General features: G+C 38.2%; 1 protein-coding gene across 1 annotated transcript in view; it reads left to right on the top strand.

Moving 5' to 3' along the window:
* Positions 1-19,580, top strand: part of LOC104297493 (guanine nucleotide-binding protein G(q) subunit alpha) — a 136,702-nt gene that overhangs the window by 78,194 nt on the left and 38,928 nt on the right. Inside the window, exon 3 of the mRNA XM_054178174.1 lies at positions 16,807-16,961. Coding sequence (XP_054034149.1) covers positions 16,807-16,961 — 155 coding nt within the window. The remainder of the gene's footprint in view (positions 1-16,806; positions 16,962-19,580) is intronic.

Genomic DNA, 19,580 nt, shown 5'->3' with positions numbered 1-19,580 from the left:
GCAAAAACACTTAACAAGCCTCACTCAGATAAATGGTGTCCAGAGCAAGTGATTTACATGGTGTTTGACTTCTGAAAATTAAAAATTAAGATTGGTAAACACACAGAAAGATCAGCCTTTTATAAATTTGAAGAACAGTCCACAGTACTGGAGTTCAAAGAGAGGGCAGAAATAATTTTGTTACCTGTATTGTACCTAACACAGTGAGTTGTTAGAACTCATGTGGATCTAAATTACTTCCAGTAAAATGTATTCCTATATAAATTTTATTTTAAATGCTTCCAAAATTAGGTGATAATTGTTTCTCACTTAGTTATATCTTTATGGTTTATATTAGCATATGACTGTAACCACACCGATGGTGCTTGTGTCTGGAGGACCAGCTGAATGGAGTATTTATCATCTCTTTGGCAAGCAGTTTCATAGTTTTTTATTTAGAAATAAATAAATAAACCAGTTTCTTTAATATAAAAAGTAAAGATTTAATTTGTGCAGTATCATTGTCAAAATGTTAAGATGGGAATTAAAATGGTTTTAGTACTTCTGGTTGAAGGTTGATTTCAGCCTTCTTAGGCAGTTGTAAGGCAGTGAAAGCAGGAATGGGAAAAGGAAGATTTCTTCTCATTCATAAATTATCTTTTCATCTATCAGCCTGCTTACTTACTTCTTTTCTGTGGCTGTTAACTTCACCATATTCTTCAGTTTCATATTCCTTTTGCAGACTGGCTCAGACAACATACTTCAGGGATTATCAAATACAGTCCACAGTAAAACACAATCACTAATATTCTGCAAAAGCAATTCACAATTCAATTAGGAAAGTGTAGAATGGATAGACCTGGCCAGCTTCTTCCGTTGTCCATAAATTGTTAAGCATCTTCTCCATCACTGTGCAGTTTATGAGGGGCAGCAGTTTCCTGCTTTGATGACATTTTCGCATGGCTCATGTCACCAATTCATCACAGTTTGCTACTATGACACTTGGATGAGTAATTTTGTTTCTCCTGGATTACTTATTCTGCTTATTGTTTATTCCAGCATCTTTATTTACTCAAGTTAGAGGGAAAGACTATCAGTAATCTGGGCAAGGCTTCTTGATGAAGAGAAGAGGGCTGCTTACTCCACCTGTCTTCATTTATTTCAGAGGTGTCAAGCTTCTAGCAGTATTTACAGTTCATCAGTGAGATTTCAGGTGTAAGTACTTTTGGTGCATCACTTGAACATTTAGTACTGAAACTGGACTTAACATAATGGAGTGGTGAGAGGGTTGTACATCAAAAAATCAGTATGATGGTGCCTTTAGCATGAAAAAATCATAATAATAAATCTGTAGCCATATGGGGTTTTTTCAGATCCTCTTTTTTAAATAATAAGTTCTGTACCTCACCCACTTGATTCTGTGGATAAAAGTAAGGAGACTCATACAGCAGCATCAGTTTAAACATGCCTCTAAAATACAGTTCTAGGAGTGTTTTAATACTTCCCTTGGTTTCAGGGTGTACAGCTTTCCTTTTGTAATTGTAATCCTGAAACAGCAGGAGATGACACTGCCCACAGGATATTGTCTTTAAAGATGTAATTTCCTTTTCCCATCTCTTCTTGTTGATATTACTTGGTTGGCACATGCAGCAGGAAAATGCACTCAGTAGCTTTACTTTGTATTAACGAAAGTAGATCTGTTGTAAATTGAGGCCACCGAATTCACAGTAATCCTCACAGAAGGATGGCAGATCATTTTTAACACAAAAACCCTGTTGTCTCAAAAGGCAGCACAGCTTTTCAAGCCACTTACCATTCATCAAATATTTATGGTGGTTAGATTTCCGATATAATCTGATACTAGGAAAAAGAAAGGAGAACAGGACAACTTTCAGATCTTAATAAGACCCTTTTAGGGGTGTACTGAATTCCTCTAGTTCACATATAGATAGTGATTAATGCAGTGCTTATTTAATACAGGCTACCGTAGTTATGCTTCTTTAAATGTCAGTGAAAGAAAGATGAGGGACCTAAACACTTTAGAAGTTAGAGAATTCTTTTTTGTTGTTTATTCCCTCTCTTTCTAAAATCTTCTTATCATTTCCTTCTTAGCATGGAAATACTAGATAGTCCAAATACATTGCCATTGAACCTGTCAGTCATTGAGATGAAGAAGGTTGGATACATTTTGAGGTCGATAACAATAATTTGTTGTTTTGGGGTTTTGGTTTTGGTTTTTGTTGGGCTGGGGTTTGGTGGGTTGTTGGTTTTTTATGGTTGTTTGTTTTGGTTTTGGTTTTTTTAAACATGATTATTGTTATAGTTATTATTACTTTATTCATTATCCTTGATCACAGTATCACAGTATCACAGTATAGCTAAGGCTGGAAGAGACCCCAAGGATCATCAAGTCCAGCCTGTCTCGGTAGACCTCACGACGAGACCATGGCACCAAGTGCCACGTCCAATCCCCTCTTGAACTCCTCCAGGGATGGTGACTCCACCACCTCCCTGGGCAGCCCATTCCAATGACGAATGACTCGCTCAGTGAAGAACTTTCTCCTCACCTCGAGTCTAAACCTCCCCTGGCACAGCTTGAGACTGTGTCCCCTTGTTCTGGTGCTGGTTGCCTGGGAGAAGAGACCAACCCCTTCCTGTCTACAACCACCTTTCAGGTAGTTGTAGAGGGCAATGAGGTCACCCCTGAGCCTTCTCTTCTCCAGGCTAAACAATCCCAGCTCCCTCAGCCTCTCCTCATAGGGCTTGTGCTCAAGGCCTCTCACCAGCCTTGTTGCCCTTCTCTGGACATGTTCAAGTGTCTCAATGTCCTTCTTAAACTGAGGGGCCCAGAACTGGACACAGTACTCAAGGTGTGGCCTAACCAATGCAGAGTACAGGGGCACAATGACCTCCGTGCACCTACTGGCCACACTATTCCTAATACAGGCCAGGATGCCATTGGCCCTCTTGGCCACCTGGGCACACTGCTGTCTCATGTTTAGGTGGCTGTCAATCAGCACCCCCAGGTCCCTCTCTGTTTGGCAGCTCTCCAGCCACTCTGACCCCAGCCTGTAGCTCTGCATGGGGTTGCCGTGGCTTGCAATTCCAACAGTGGAGCAGCAGGGAGGTGCAGTACGACTTACAGACAGCATTTGTGGATACCCATTAGAGTAAACCATTATATAGGAGAAGAACAGTGACATCTCTGAAAGCCAACCACACCACAAATGCATACTTGTACTTTGATGCTGCTGCTTGTCAGACCTTTGGTCTTTGTGGGCTCAGAGGATGATTTCTAATTAAACTTCCATTTACTCCTGAAGAGCCTGCATTTTAACAAACTTAGTTAATTTCTTTTCCTCACTAATATTTTCCAAATGGTATGCACATAGGCTCCTTGTCAGAGCTGAAGCAGTACCTGTGACACTGTGGTGCAGGAGGCTGAAATGTCATCTGAGGGGCAGCAGCCACAGAAACGTACACAGGCAGAGCCTCCTGTTCTTGTCCAAACTGTTTTGTTCTTCATATGTTTTTTCCCCTCTCCATTATAGTTAAGTCATGTGCTGGGTCTCAGGAGGAAACACTGCAGAAACACTTCTGGCTTTTTGCTGCTTAAATTGAAAAGAGGGTGACCTACAAAGATCAAAAGACTTGCAGACCTCAAACTGGTGTCTTACTTTTTTCCGTTATAGAATGGAATGATTTTACTGCCCTATGATTAGGGAATTGTGAGATGTAAATCTGAATGCTGATCCTAATTTGCCTTTAGATAAATACTTCTTCTTTTGCTGAATTACTGGGACCTGAGGATCCAGCAGCTTTATTATAGAGCCCCTAACTCTGAAAGATTTTCCTGTACTATGAAAAGCTGAATATTGAAAAATAACAAGAAAGAGAATTTGTCATCAGAGAAGACAAGGACTGGTTACTGCACCAAAAAAAAAAACCCTAATAGCAGAATTTGATTTTTTTTTTTAAGACGTATTCTAAAATTTAGAAGTTCAATATGCAGTAGGTTGAAATTTACAGCAAATAGTGTTCTGTACAAGGAAATCACTGAAAGGAGGAAGATGCAGAAGAAAACAGCACTGAAATCATCTGCAAATCATGAGGTTCATTTGTCCTGTGCCACAAATAAGAAAAAGTTCAGTGTTTCCTTTGAATTGTACTGTGAATTTTCTTTAAGTGATTTTTATTCTTTTATTATGCAGCTGAAAATAATCCACAGTGTGACATCAATGCATTGTGTGACACTTAGCCACTGTAAATCCATTATAATATACAGCAAATGAATTTTGGTTGAAAACAATTTTAATGGTGTGACAGAGATTACAACTGAGAGCACTTCTGTGGAATGCAAAGTGCTCCAACATGGTTATGCTGATGTCTGAACCAATATATGTTTGATAATTAAGATTTTATTTCAAGGGACAGTGCATGCTACATCTCATAACTACTCATTTAGGATGCATTGTTAAGAGTGCTTTCTGTTGGCTCACTGTTGATCTTTTTAAATGGGCTTGTCATTTAAACTGGTCATTTGAGGCTATGTATTTGTCAGGGGTTCTGCTGAATCTGCTGATGAGTACTCGGTACCATGCTGAAGTTACACCAGCTTTTAAACCAAAAAGTACTGGCTGGAGCAAAGCACTTGTAGTAGGCTTGTAGTTCAGATTGTAACATGGGAGGCTTCTTGTTACCTGTTACTGTTTCCAGTTTGTTTTGGTTTCTTTTTTGTTTGTTGAGTGGTGATCTTTTCTGCTGGGCTGGCTGTGAGCATCGAGGGTGTGGTGGTCTTTTTATAACTGGCTTCTGCAGCTGTCTGCCTCTGCCTTTCGTGAAATAGGCTAAGGTAATTGTACATTGTATCATTTCCATTAAGCTCCTTAGCTCAACCCAGGGCTTTTTTTGTTACGTTCTCTCCCGAGTTTGCGGGAGAGAGGGGGAAGGGCTGCTTGTGTGAGCAGGCTGCCTTGAACCAGGACAGTATTAGTTGTAGTGTCAGAATGCTAGTGTGAAAAAAACCATCTATCACCATAAAAAGGAGATGGCAGAGCCATGTCCTTAACACATACTCTTCAACTTCCCAGCCTTTTAAAATTTCACCCTCTTAAGATAATGTTTCCAAGTAGGATTTGTGAGCTCATGTTATTGAGGTGCATCTCATCCTACATAAGCTGCCTGCTCCTCCTTTGTGTTTTAGGCTGCAGAGGCTGTTTAAAGACAGCAGTGGTCGTATACCTAAAGGTATGCACACAACCGGGTGCTTACTGTGGCATGGAGTGTCAGCCCAATAATCATTGTTGCACATTAGAGTGTCTGTGGGTCTGCATTAATTTTGTAGAAGATTTTATAATCAGCACTTCCAAAGATAGTGTCAAGTGGCTCCAAAACCAGCGTAAAGCTTCTTCTAATTCCTCTCCTCCAGGAGTGCTGTCTTTAATTTGTTTAATAGTGTCCTGGCATACTTACAAACATGGAGAAGTGTTGCTGGCCTGAGGTGTGTTCTATAGCTTCAATGATTGAGTGAAGTCGAAGTGCAATAATTATCCAGTGAAACTAAGTACTATTCATGTTTAATCCATTTTTTCATTCATTTTAGGGCACTGGTCTGAGGTGAATCAATGGTATATTCTGTTTTGAAGACTAGCTAGAGACTACTTTTTTTAACCAACTAGTTCAATCTTACTACCAGCAGTTGCATTAATACTGTAATTCAATTTAGAAATATTTGTGTCTGTGTGGCAGCTGCATGCTGATTTCTTAAGTAGCTGCCTGTGGACAGGGTAGATAAGGCCTATTAATAAGCATTTCTTCTGGATAGCAGAATCTAACACAAACAGCCAGTCTTTTCTACACCAACATCTTCTTTATATTAAGGTCATGCATTTGTCTTGAAGATTTTCTGGGAAGCTGGCATTTCTTGGGCATTTCTTAAAACCAAATCCCAAAACCTAGGAGGGTAGATTTGGAAATTTATGGCTTAGTAGAACCTGGTGAGGAGACCTGATACAGTATGTCAGTATGTGGCTTCTGACTTTGTGCCTGGACTTTCATCTCCTTGCTGTGCCCTGAAAAACCTCCAGAGTCTATTGCACAACAGGATTAGGTGACTGAGTATGGACATCTGGTTGTATTAATAACGAGGATACAAGTTTTTCTGAACAGACTCTGTTGTCACTTTTCTGCCAGTCTTACTCAGTCACAGAAGCTTCTTCCAGGTAAAATCTAATCAAAAGTAATTTTAAAAAGCCCTCAGTTTTACTTTCTTTCACATAGATTTAACTCTCACTGAAACATGGCATGTATAAACTGGATTATTAAATATACACTGCAAGCAAAGCAACAGGACCCTCCAAAAAGGTATTTCCCCTCATTTGGTGATGTTGTGGTACATTTATAAGGACCATGTCTTATTTTGGCTAATGTTTTGGGAGAGTAATCCCTTTGAGCTTCAGCAGACAAATAAGCCATCCCACATAATTGTTATAAAGCCTATTGTGACCACTCCCCGTAAATACTGAATGGTTAATCAGCAAAGTGAATAATTTTAAAATATGTATTAGTTAATCAGTCTGTGAATAAATTTTGCACACACTAGGCAGGAAATGAAGGAGCTTTTCAAGCTTTTACTTCCATAAAACTTGATTCTGTAATTTCTGTATAGGCAAGATGTGTTTTTTAGGGTTTTGTTCCTCTTCCCTAGTGACAGAAACTGACAGCATATTTCAGGAGACTGGTATTTTGAGTAAAGCCTGAAAAGGGGAATCGGTATTGCTTTACCATCCTTCCTTAAATAAACTTTTCTTGGCATCTGATTTTAGCCTTCAGAAATATGATGTATTTCTAGGAATTAGATGAGTGCATCTGATTTTTCATGAAGCTTTATCTTTTTTAGGTCATGCATGGCATAAAACTTCCTTTAAATCTCCCTCAAGGCATATTCAAATAGTTGCCCATCACCGTGGTACAATATGCCTGGTTTCTCTAGAGAAATTAATGCTGCTTTGCTATATTTAACATCTTTGGGCTAAGTTCACACTTGTGTGACCCTGTTCTAAACAGCTTTTCATCTGAGATTACATATTGCCCCTTTAATCCAGTCCTGCCAATTAATTACTCTAGACCTAAAGGGATTAACAAAAGCACCCAAAAGAAGTGGGTGATAGGGTATCATGTAGCTTTTCATGCCTAGTGTGAGTGAAGCTCTTTTCAGAGTACATGAGGTAGTTGTTTAGAAAGATAGTGTTCTTAGCTGGGCAACACACAAATTCAAACATGTAAGTTAGCTGCATTTTTGCGGCGGAAAGGCCCTGCTGGCATTACTCGTTACTTTAAAAGGGATCCTGGAAGTACCAGTTTGAAGTAAATACCTTTGATGTTATGTGTCAGTCAGCAGAGGGCACTCTCCTCCTTTAAAAATAAGAGGAAATGTGGCTTAAAAATGCAGAGGTGAAATGCTTTTCTCTGTAGTCTCTCTCTTTTTTTTTCCCTTCCCTCTTTATAGTTGTATGAATTGTGTATGGATTATAAATTTGATACAGGATTTCTTTTTTGTGTAATACTTCCTATTCTGAACTGAAATGGAGCTATGATGATTTGAGCCCCTTGTTGTCCTGCTTCTTTCCCTGTGAGGTAGGGAATCCTAGATTTCTAAGGAACCATAGCTTGTTCTCTAGACTGCAAACGCAGAAAAACTTCTGCTGTTTATTTTTTGTAGGCAGATGGATGGAGAGGCTGAATTTCTGAACTGACCATAACTTCTATTCTAAAGAGACATGCAGTCTTTTCAGTTCTAGCTATTTAAGTCCATGAAGCCAAGCAAAGCTGCTGTTCCTCTGATCCTTAAAAATGTCCATAGTGCCAGGCTCATTAAAGCTTTGGACAGGAGCGAGGCTGGGCAGGAGTTCTTTACATCTGTATAATTTATAAGTCGTATTTATTAATGACCTTACTGTTGTATTGCAGTGGTTGAATGAAGTGATGGGTTCTTGCAGGATTGTGTAGTACAGCCAGTCATTTTTTGTGGTTATGGAATGAAAGTTTCAACCTGTCCATGTTTGCATAACATTCTCTTCCATAAATCCAACTGTACTGCTGTACAAAAATAGCACTGCAGGAAAATTTGACATTATTTGCAATATTGTTACTGAGCACTGTTCTTCAAAAACGTGTACTAAGATGTGAAGCCTGCTACAAAGTAGGAGAAGGATTAATTAAAAAATTTGGTGCTTTATCCAACCTTCTTGGGAAGTAGAGAGACTGGCAGTAGAATTTTTTTTTTCTTCCCCATGGGCAAAGTTAGGTGGAAGATACTTTTCAGGAAAGCTTGTGAGGAGGTTGTTTTAATTTGATACTGTGAATACTGCTTCCTGGTGACAAGCTTGTCAGTGACATGCTGTTGAACCATGTGGATGATGAGAAACCATAGTGAAATGAGAAATGTGTCCCTGCCTCTGGGGCTGGCATTGTTCTTAGTGTTGTTAATTAACAGCTCTGTTTTATACCAGCTGAATACAGAGAGAGCCTTCTTTGAGTTTACCAGATAAAGTAGATGCCTTCCCACTTCTGTGTTTACTTTGTGTTAGTTTGATGCAGTAGTTTTAGTGACACCTGGAGTTTCAGCTGGAGTAACATTCAGAAGCAGTCCAGTAGTTTGCATTTTTGGTGTGTGTACAGTGTTTGTAATATTATTGCGCAGTATTTTTTTGAAGATACTGGATTAAAAATGCCTCCTACTACTTCCTTGGGTATCTTAAGGATTTATTGGAACCATGGTGTGAATTACAGAATTTTGGCACCTGGTGAAAACATTTGAAAATTTTGAAGCAGTAGTAACATTTAGAAAGCAAATAAAAACAGTCTGGGACTACTTTATTTTCAAGGCCAGTAGTGAAATAACTTTAAAATAACTTTGAAATCTAGTTCTCTAATCTCCTTACTTGCATGAACTTTACTTGTTGCTTTGTTTTCTACAAGGCAAAATTAGGCAAAACCTAGGCAACAAATGGAACTTAGTGAATCAGTGTAATGCAACCCTAAGTGAGCAGTTACATGTGTATAAATGAATTCTGCAATTATAGAAAAGGAACCTGTAGTTCACAATCAGAATATAATTGTATGTACATTAACATTATTTTAGCAGAAGTGAATGTAATCAAGTGGGATGTTTTGACATACTGTCTTGAGCAATTTCAGGGCAGAATATCTAGCCTCCAAAGAAGTCAAAACCAATCATTTGGAGGTGAATTGCTAAAGCAGTTGGATAGGATATGACGATTGCCTGATCCATACGGAGGTTTCAGCAGTAGAATTTCCCCAGCTCTACAAAATAGAAACCTTGTCCAGAGACTAAAGCAGTTTCTGTTTCTGGGATCCTCAACAGCAAAAGTGACAGATTCTTGCCGCATGTATCAGGAAAATATTCACTAGCTACTCTGTTTCAGGACCAATGTGTAAAACTTCAGCTGGGATGCTGCATTTATGGCTAGCATATGTGAAAGTTGCATGTTATTTATAATCCGTAGCAAATGTAGCATGCCATACACTCAAAAGTAAGTACAAAGTATGATGTTTTTTAGACTAGGTCTTTGCAATCCACTGTTCAGTTTTCAGACATTGATACCATCTTCCTGCATATGTTTCCTAGCCATAGCAATGTTTGGAGAGTGCAACAGCCTACGCAGCGATTATCAAGCAAAGTTGTAATGCTTAAAATCATCTGACCTCATAAAAAATATTACCAAAGAAAGTAGCCAAAGGTCTCCTAGAAACCTTCAGGATCTGCCTGAAGAGTTAGAGGTATAAAACTTCTAAGACAGGATAAAAGAGCTGTCATTTTTGTTTAACTATGTGGAGCATATTTTATTTTATATCTAGAAATCAAGCTTAACTAAAATCCAAAGTTAAAATTTCTGGTTCTTTCACCTCTGTTACCAGAAAGCTCAAAGGGTAATTGAAAAGACACTAATCTATCTTCTTTAGATCTTGTGCAGCCAAGAGAGGGAGGAGTAAGTTTCTCCTGTCTCTTCCAGTGGCAGACAGTTTTGAGTGTAGCTATTTTTCCTTCTTAGGAAAAAGCACAGAGAATAAAAGATCTGATATTACTGTGATGTTACGAATTATATGTAGTTGAATAAATTCAAACTTTACAACACATTTCAATTTCATTTTCATTGTACTTTTGAAAAACAAATTTTACCTTGCAATTTTCTTCAAGTTCCAAGTCTCTGAAAAGCCACCAGGCCTGAAATGGCACTATATGCCTGGTTCTTTGGTCATTGGGACTTCCATGACAGAGGACAAATGCTCCATCGTACTAGAATGATTTATCCCCTTCTAGGTAACCTGGAGCTGTAAGATTTTTGAGTGTTTCCTCAAAAATTACATAAAATTTCCCATCTTTTTGGAAAAATTTGCCTGCTGAGCTACCCTTTGTTTATGCATATCTTCTCCTTGTGTTACTTCTCAACAGATTTCTTATGAATCATGAAAGGGATGATGTAGTGGTGGACATACAGTAAGGGTTGTGTAAAATTGTAATTGTAGTGTGTAACATGCATGCAATATACTCATTTGAGGGTTTGTGTTGTACACGTTTGAACAGCCCAGTGAAGAGCACTGCTGAGGTGATTATGAAGTCCACAAGTTAACCCATTTGGGCAGAGAGGTGCCGCGGTTGTGGGTAGTATATTATGTCACGAGTATAGTAAATATTGCTGCTATTATGCAGTACAGTAAATTGGTGATATATAGGTGATACTACATGTCATATTACAGATTAGAAATACATGAGTGTGTGCTGATTTGCAGTAAATCTGTTCTGTGTAAGCCAGTTTGAAATTCTAAGAGATTCCAGTTCACCCAGGTGAGGCTTCACTATTTCTCTGAGAAAGAATGAAGTAGCTATTTATGCATCCTTATTTGTCCCTGTGAGCCTCCATAGTGTACACGTTCACCTTGCAAGTGGCGCCGCAATCGGGAGGATACAGCTCTAACGGATTTTGTGAGGCTCTGGCTGCCTAATGTGTACATGACTGACTCACAGCTCTAACCTTTTCACTTTCTAAGTGTTGCAATAGCCATCCTATCCAGGTAGGTCCCAGCTTTTCTTAAAATAACTGCCATAGAAAAATCAAACATTGCATGCATGAGATTAAAAGTACAGCTTTAATTCATATTTATTTTATAGTACAATCCAGAAGCTAAAGACATTGTTTGGGGAAAGTTATATTATTAGATTTATTTGTGTATCTTTTACATTATAACTGTGTTTATAAAGTTCCCTTTTCCCCATTTTGTCTTGTGACCTGATCTCAAATACCTCAAGTGGCTTTTGGCAATAAAACCCAGTAACAGCATAACAAAACAGTAAGGTAGTTCTTGACTGTCCTTTGCCTTCATTGTCCATTAAAATGAGTTCAGTCTTTTGCAGGTCTCACAAAAGAGCCATTTTTGGATGTGACTTATTTCTAATGTTTCTGCTGATTAATCCACATTGTCTTCTGACTGTCAGCTAGGTCTGAAATTCTACTGCAGAAAGTTTCTGAGGAAAATTTCAGACTTGGTAGCAGTTTCTGACTTTTATTACATGTCACTAATGGGCCTACAGTAATCTGTGGCAACTCTGTGGATGTGTAACATCAGCTCATTGACAGAAAGATCTTGTGACAAACCCTAACCAGCAGTAGTCCTACAGTACCAGAGAGCAAAGTCTTTAAAGTGTGAAACTTTTCCTTAATAACAGTGCTGAATTGCAAGGACTTATTAAGTAATTATGTTTCCCTCTTGAAGTAGTCTTTGTAGGATCAAATATCCCCTGGGAATCCCATAGTTTTCCTACTATTGAAAAAGTAAACTGAAGAAATACTTTTCCTTTATTCTTAAATCTATTCCATCCTTATCCTGCCAATATCAGGACGTGTAAGTCATGGCTTCATTGGGTATTCTCAGTGACCAGTGACACTTTTAAAAATATGTGGTAATCAACATTTTCTGTATATGGTGTGTTAAAGCGGAATAAACATCATATCTTCACCTTATCTGCAGTCAGATCACAGGATGTTAGAGGTTGGAAGGGACCGCTGGACATCATCAAGTCCAACCCCCCTGCCAGAGCATGACCATAGAATCTAGTGCAGGTCACATAGGAACGCATCCAGATGGGTCTTGAAAGTCTACAGAATAGGAGATTCCACAACCCCTCTGGGGAGCCTGTTCCAGTGCTCCATGACCCTCACAGTGAAGAAGTTCCTCCTCATGTTGAGGTGGAACCTCCTGTGCTGTAGTTTATATTCATTACCCCTTGTCCTATCACAGCGTGCAACTGAGCAGAGCCTGTCCCCTCCCTGTGGACACCCGACCCTCAGGTATTTATAAACATTTATTAAATCCCTTCTCAGTCTTCTCTTCTCCAGACTAAAAAGCCCCAGGTCTCTCAGCCTGTCCTCATAGGGCACATACTCCAATGCCTTAATCATCCTGGTAGCTCTCTGTTGGATTCTTTCAAGTGGATCACTGTCCCTCTTGAACTGGGGAGCTGAAAGCTGGACACAGTATTCCAGGTGTGGCCTCATCAGCATAGAGTAGGGGAGGAGGAGAACCTCCCTTGATCTGCTGGACACACTTCTCTTAATGCACCCCAGCATCCCATTGTCCCTCTTGGCCACAAGGGCACATTGCTGACCCATGGATAACTGCCTATCCACCAGGACTCCCAGGTCCTTCTCCACAGGGCTGCTCTCTAGTAGATGACCTTCTCACCTGTACTGGTGCAGTTCATTATTCCTTCCCAGAAGAAGGACTCTGCCTTTATCCCAATGTACAGTTCTAATGTGTTTTGGTCAAAGGGAGTGATAAGAATATATAGTTCTGCCTCACCCTTTTTAACTGTTCTAAAACAATTATCTGAAATAGTACACTTGAAAAAATCAGAAACTTGTTGGAACAGAGAAGAACCAGAACTGAAAAACAAACAGGAGAAAAAAATAAGCACTGTTAGTAAGATAAAAGCACTGTCTTTCATCCAGTAGGATCCGATAGGCTTCCTTGATCTGGCAACAAAAGCAAGTTTTTCTTTTTCCTTTGCACCCTTTTAAGGGCAATTTGTATATTAGGAAATTGGGCCTGGGCTATTTGACTGTATAAAGCTATGCTAAATCTCTGAACCCTGTAATTTGAAGGAAACTTTTCTTCAAATAATCACAGAAGCATTTTACTAAATTGATGTAATAGTTTAGATGAAGTGTAGTTTTATTCTTGAGGATGTGTAAAGACATGCAACTGTGTATTTGTGCATGGGCATCTGGTAATATGGTATGGGATGCCACTAAGCACTCCTGTGATTTATGATGTAGACACATCAGGTTTTGTGCTCTAGTCACTTATCTCCTTACAGAAGTTGTTACCGTTTGAAGGCAACAACTGCTTTTTCCTGCAGAACTGAATCTTACTCTCAAATGTATTAATAATCTATCGGTAATTGCTCTTAGTTGAGCAGTAATATGGTTACACTTTCACCAATGGAAATGATTGACTTGTGTCTTGTGACAATTTTATGTAGTTGCACTTAGGACTTAGGACTTAGCACTTAAGTGTTTTGAGATCTTCGGGTTAAAGTACTATGTTTTATTATACAAATGTCTTAAGGTCAGGGTTTATATTTCAAAAGATGAATTCAGAAATATTTTACTGTGTTAAAATGTGGAATTACTGATTCCTTTACCAGAGTTGTCTTGTAAATTACTCTACTGTTACTACAAACAAAATTAGAATGAATGTCCAAAACCTAGCCTTCTTCACAAGAGACAGCTAAGACTTTTACAGTTGAAGTTTCCTAAGATCAAGGCAAGAGTGATTCATTTTACTTACTCTGCCTCTTCATCTTTTTTGGCTTATGAATGCTTCATTTCTTGTTTCCAGCATATTTTTCTATTTTCTTTTTTGTTTTGAAAACCTGTGTTTTTTTCTGTAGACATTGATTGTCACAGGTATTTGCTGAACACGTTGCATCAGTTGATAGAAATATTATGGTAGGTATGGGATTTTGAGAGGGAAGTTGTGTTTGCTGATAAAATCACAAGCAGATATTCAGGACATATCATGGAAGCAGATATTCTATTGAAGTGATAGTAATGTTAATATTTATATATTCATGTTGCTTTTATTTGTTAGGCAGCAGCTTAACAGTGATAGCCAGAGAATCTAAAGATTATTTGTGGAAAGCAGGAAAGTTGCATAGTAAGCAGAAAACCAATAGCATGGTCAATCATCTGGGGAGGGACTTCTCAGGATATCAGGTGGTGATAGGACTAGGGGGAATGGAATGAAGCTGGAGGTGGGGAGATTCAGGCTGGACGTGAGGAGGAAGTTCTTCACCGTGAGAGTGGTGAAGCCCTGGAATGGGTTGTCCAGGGAGGTGGTTGAGGCCCTGTCCCTGGAGGTGTTTAAGACCAGGCTGGACGAGGCTCTGGCCAGCCTGATCTAGTGTGGGGTGTCCCTGCCTATGGCAGCAGGGTTGGAACTAGATGATCCTTGTGGTCCCTTCCAACCCTGACTGATACTATGATGGTATTGTTCCTCCTTACTGTGATTTGTTGTATCAGAATACGTCTGTGTTAGCTTTGAGCTCTTTAGATCTATTTACTTCTAAATCTACATTGGTGGTATAATTGCACCATCCCAGAGATTTCCTTTCCCTAAAAAAAAGCCATTGCATTTGTTCCATTCTATAGGAGAGCACCTTATGTTTCAGAAAAGGAAACTATTTTTATATATTTAATTTTCTGATTTTTTTCAGCTAAACTTAACAATCACTTAACAATGACTGTAGCGATAATAGGACCTTTAAAATTTAAGTTTCAGAAGCTGTTACTATTTTCTGCCTAGAAATTTTGACATCATCTGATGAGGGCTTGCTCTGTGGCCTGCTGGATGCAGCCAGGTGACTCTCTTCTCTCAGGATGTGGCTGGGTCTGAATCTCTTGAATCTCTGAGTCTATGATGTTAAAGGTCTTTTGCAGCCAAAATTATTGTATGATTCTATGATAAAAGCTTGTTTGATTGTCCTGGTTGCAGCCCTACAGTGGTGAGTTATTACTTGTCTTCCATGTGTAGTGCAGCTTACATGTGAGATAAAAATCAGGGCTCTAGTAACAGTGTACAAATAAAGTTCATAATTACTCAACTTCCTTCTAGGCCTCTTTCAAGCCCCATTGTAAAAAAGTGAAAATCCAAACCTCCATTTGTGAAATTTCATTATTCCAGTTAGATAAGTAGATAATATAAAAGTACTACAGCTAGTGTTTAATGATGCATTGTAAGTGGATTACATTTCCATTTAACTCACAAGATAACTTGTTTAAATCCTCATCATTTCATTGTATTACCCATAAGCCATGGGTTAGGGTCTGTTATCTTAGGCTTTGTACAAAGAATGACTGGTAACAAAGAAAATTCCTTCATGCATTCTTTTCTCTCCAAGGCTAGAATGTAAAAAAGGAAAGGGCTTAGGCAGGTCCTGATTTAGGTAGTTTGATACTCTTACCAGCCCTTGTCAGTAAATAAAGGATGATTAGCATTACACCAAGCCTTGTTTCAGCAATTCATAGCACACCTCTTTAATGCAGATTCTTTAGTATAGCAAACCATGAAACCTCTTCTGTATACACCCAGGTTCATATTTGTGTTCACAAGATAGAGAACATATGTTCTCCTCTCTCTGACACACGGTTTTCTCACTAAACTTGGAGGCATTTTCCTCATGAGCAAACAACAATTGTAGGTATAATATTTTGGCAAGTAATAATGAGCAGTTGCATCATTCTCCTGGACTGTTGAAAAAGGTGGAGTGGGGATTATTTGCATGCAAACAAAGGGTGAATTTCTTAAAAAAAACCCAAGAACCATCCTTTAAGTATAGTTTCTCCTAATTTAAACTGTTGAGAAGTTTGTGTTGCCACCTTGTTTGTGTTGCAGGCTAAGTATGAGAGTTGAATCACTCAGCTCTTCTGTTTGATCAAGTTTTCATCTGTTGTCTTCTCTGCTCTGTGTGTGAGTGTGTGTTTGCATGTGTGCGTATCTCTGCACAGACAGGCAGATTCCTGGATTTGTTGCTGAATGCGTACATAACACTTGCAGGACAAACCGGAAATTGTTCTGCTGTGTTTGGTAGTGCTGACTCTATAAGCGTTAACTAAATTTTAAGTATTTAGGAGAAAAATGGGTTTATTAGGAATTATTTCCTGTTAGCAACTCCCAGTTTCCTGCATTATCTTTCAAGAACTCCATAATTCATAGTACAAATTGAAATTAGAGACAATTCGTAATAACCTTACTGTTCATTTTTAGTAGTAACTTCTGTTACATTTGTGATAACATTTGGGCCTTTTAAGAACTTCATTAACACTATGAAAGGCAAATTCCTTCCCTTGTTTCCATTCTCTCAACTACCATCAGAGTCTAAATCTGTCAAATTGATTAACCAGTCATCATGTTTTACATACTCTGATCCTGAAAAACTAAAAATGAAAGCTTTCTTTAAAATAACCTTAATTGAATACAGATTTTCATTTGTTCTTCATCCATTTCATCTAAATAATACTGGCATATGTGTAATCTCAAAAAAGCCACTAATGCCATATTTAACACTGTTTCTCTTTTTCTGAACACACCATATCATCGCTTATGAGTTGCTATTCAAACCGCATGTACACGTTTGTGATATGGCCAGTATGAAAAACTATTCCTGTTATTCACGGTCACTGAATATAAGCTATCTGCAAGCATACAAAATGAAGTAATTTTACTGTTTTGATTGTTTTGAATTAGGCTCATGCGCAGTTAGTTCGAGAGGTTGATGTAGAGAAGGTGTCAACTTTTGAGAACCCTTACGTAGATGCAATAAGAAGCTTATGGAACGACCCTGGAATTCAGGAGTGTTACGATAGACGACGGGAGTATCAGTTATCAGATTCAACTAAATAGTAAGTACATGGTGGCTACAAACAACTATATATAATTTTCTGTTTCTAATAAAGCAGTTTTCACTTTTTAGTTTTTTGTGCTATGTGTCTGCATACATGTTTGTATGCAGATGCAGCAAAATATACATACTTGAATATATACTTACTGAATATATACTATACTTATGAATGCAGAGGATACTTTAAGGAGTGAAGCAGATCTAGTTTAGGATTGTATCCTCTCTTTGTTTCACGGAGTGACAGTCTGTGATCATTTGAAGTCTTAAAGTAGACTCTAAATAGGGATATTTAATCACTAATGTTTTGTGGGGTTTTTGTTATACTTGCTAAAGACCTTGCCCTCCTCTGACACACACAAATACTAGCTGGACAATAATACTTTCATGTAGTATGGCAGTAGTGAATGCTGGGAATAGCAATCAAGGTAAACCTCCATACAATTCATAGAAGTTGTAAGGCTCTAGAACTTCAATTTTTCCCAGATTTTCCCCTTTTTCATTACATATTACTTAGTCCTAGTGGTGAGGTAAATAAGACTAAACAGGGGCTCTAGACTTTTAATGAACTGGCTTTGTTTGAAGAATACAAAGCCCACATTTTAAAGAACTGGGCTGTGAGGAAGACAATAGGAAAAGCCGTTTAGGTTAAGCTATGTTTATTACACTCAACAATAATAAATTTTATATGTTACTAAATTTTGTCTAGAATGTTACATTTTCATTTCCTGGGGCAGAAATCTTAATAAACTAGCACTGTGAAATTTAATATTGGAACCTGAGAACTGCATGAAGATTGGCTTCATAGTTAGTAATGAGTAATGCAGTATATAGCTCAGATAAAATTTAACATCTGTTGTCAAAGAAATAGGTTGTGGTAAGGGATGTCGACCAAAACTGTATTAAAAACTACAGTATAGTTAATTATTAAAGCTGTGCCAAAACCCTCCCATGATCTCCACAGAATTTTTGTAGTATATATGAAAGTTTTTCTGGGGGCATCAATCCAGTCTACATTTTTCAGGTGTATATGAATGAAGACTCACTGGAGCAGGGCTGTAGATGTCTGGGAGACATCTGGAGAGAGATATTAGTCTGAGAATTCTTATCTAGCATACTTCGTATGTTACTTAGTCAAGACAAACTTACTAGTATCTTGCTGGTGCAGTTTGGAACACTGAAGAGCTGCAGATGCATGAGGTAGATCTCTTCAGGCTTACTCTGATGATGTCACCACACTACATTCTTCTGCTATATTTGCGTAGAGTTCCTCTTGCCTTATGCAGTTTGCTGTCCTGTGGAGCTGATCACCTTCACAGCCTATGGCTTTTATAGTTTGTGCATGCATATGTTGGTGCAGAATGCTACAAAGGGCAATGACATCTCTCTTGTATTGTCCCCAGAGATAGCATACTGTGCTTTGGTTTAAGTGGTTAAAAAATGTGAATAACTTCAGAGTGCATAAAGGGTGAATTAAAATTTCAGAGGCAAGTTACTGAGGATGTATTTCCATATTGTTTCAGTAACTGAAGTGAGCAGCAAGCATAGGTATAGGGTGAAGCAGAGCTTGTTTTATACTTAAATTTCTTGTATTTGTAGGTCATAACTTTGTTTCCACAACAGATCTGCTACTGTTTTTAAAGTTGAAATAAATTTATTTTAGATACTTGCCTTGCAGGATAAATATATAATTACTTAATCTCCAAAATAAGAAATAATCTTCTGATGCTAATTCAGATGAGATTGTCTGGAATACTGTAGTTTTGACCTCATTCTAAAGAAATTATGATCATAGTGGATATTTGCAATCGTATTAAAAATTGTAGGGAATGATTCATTAAGTAGACATGGAAGCAAATTGCTAGCACTTTGCCTTGCAAAAGGTAAATGTACTGACTGTTGGGTAGTTTTCAAGCTCATCGTGTTCAGCAGTTTAACATGAGTTTTTGCAGATTTGATGAGTTTATAATCTGTTATAGTTGGTGCTATGGATTTAAATTAGAATTGTGAATCACTCTACGTGAGTCTTTAGAACATCCTTTTCTATATTTGTGCTTACAAGTAGAGATCTTTTTTCAAGTATGTAAGTCCAGTAAAAACAGCTAGTGGAAAATAGGAAACTTTGTTTCAAAAGTGTAATATGTGTGTTTAGCAATAAAACACCAACATAGAATTTGCTAGCTTCAAATCTCTGTAATGAAGCAAGATGAAAAAATGAGTAAAAATTACAACCTGGATTCACAAGGGTAAGACAGAAATAAGTACCCAGTGCCCAATAACTTGGTGTGTCTTAGTAATATGATGTATAAATCACAGTGCTTTGTTGTCCACTAGGTATCTTGTGAGCATACGTGTCAATATTTTTCAAGGATGCATCAGAAGTTTGTTTAACAGAACAGGAGAGAGCAGTGTCTAAAAATGAAAATTTCCAGCACTGTGGGAGTTGATTTGAACTTCTATAGAGACTCAGCAAATACCTTCCATTTTTTGTCCTTGCTATTGGATGCTCCAAAGGTTAGGTGTTGGTGTGTTTTTAAAAGCAATTTCTGGACTTTTCTGTATTTGAAGAGCATATCACATAAATAGAAATTATGCACTTCCCATGTTCGTTACAGGGTAACTT

The sequence above is a fragment of the Dryobates pubescens genome, chromosome Z (genome assembly GCF_014839835.1).
Source record: "Dryobates pubescens isolate bDryPub1 chromosome Z, bDryPub1.pri, whole genome shotgun sequence".
Lineage (NCBI taxonomy): Eukaryota > Metazoa > Chordata > Aves > Piciformes > Picidae > Dryobates > Dryobates pubescens.
The sequence above is the reverse complement of the archived record's forward strand: the minus strand, read 5'-3'. Positions and strand labels throughout refer to the sequence as shown.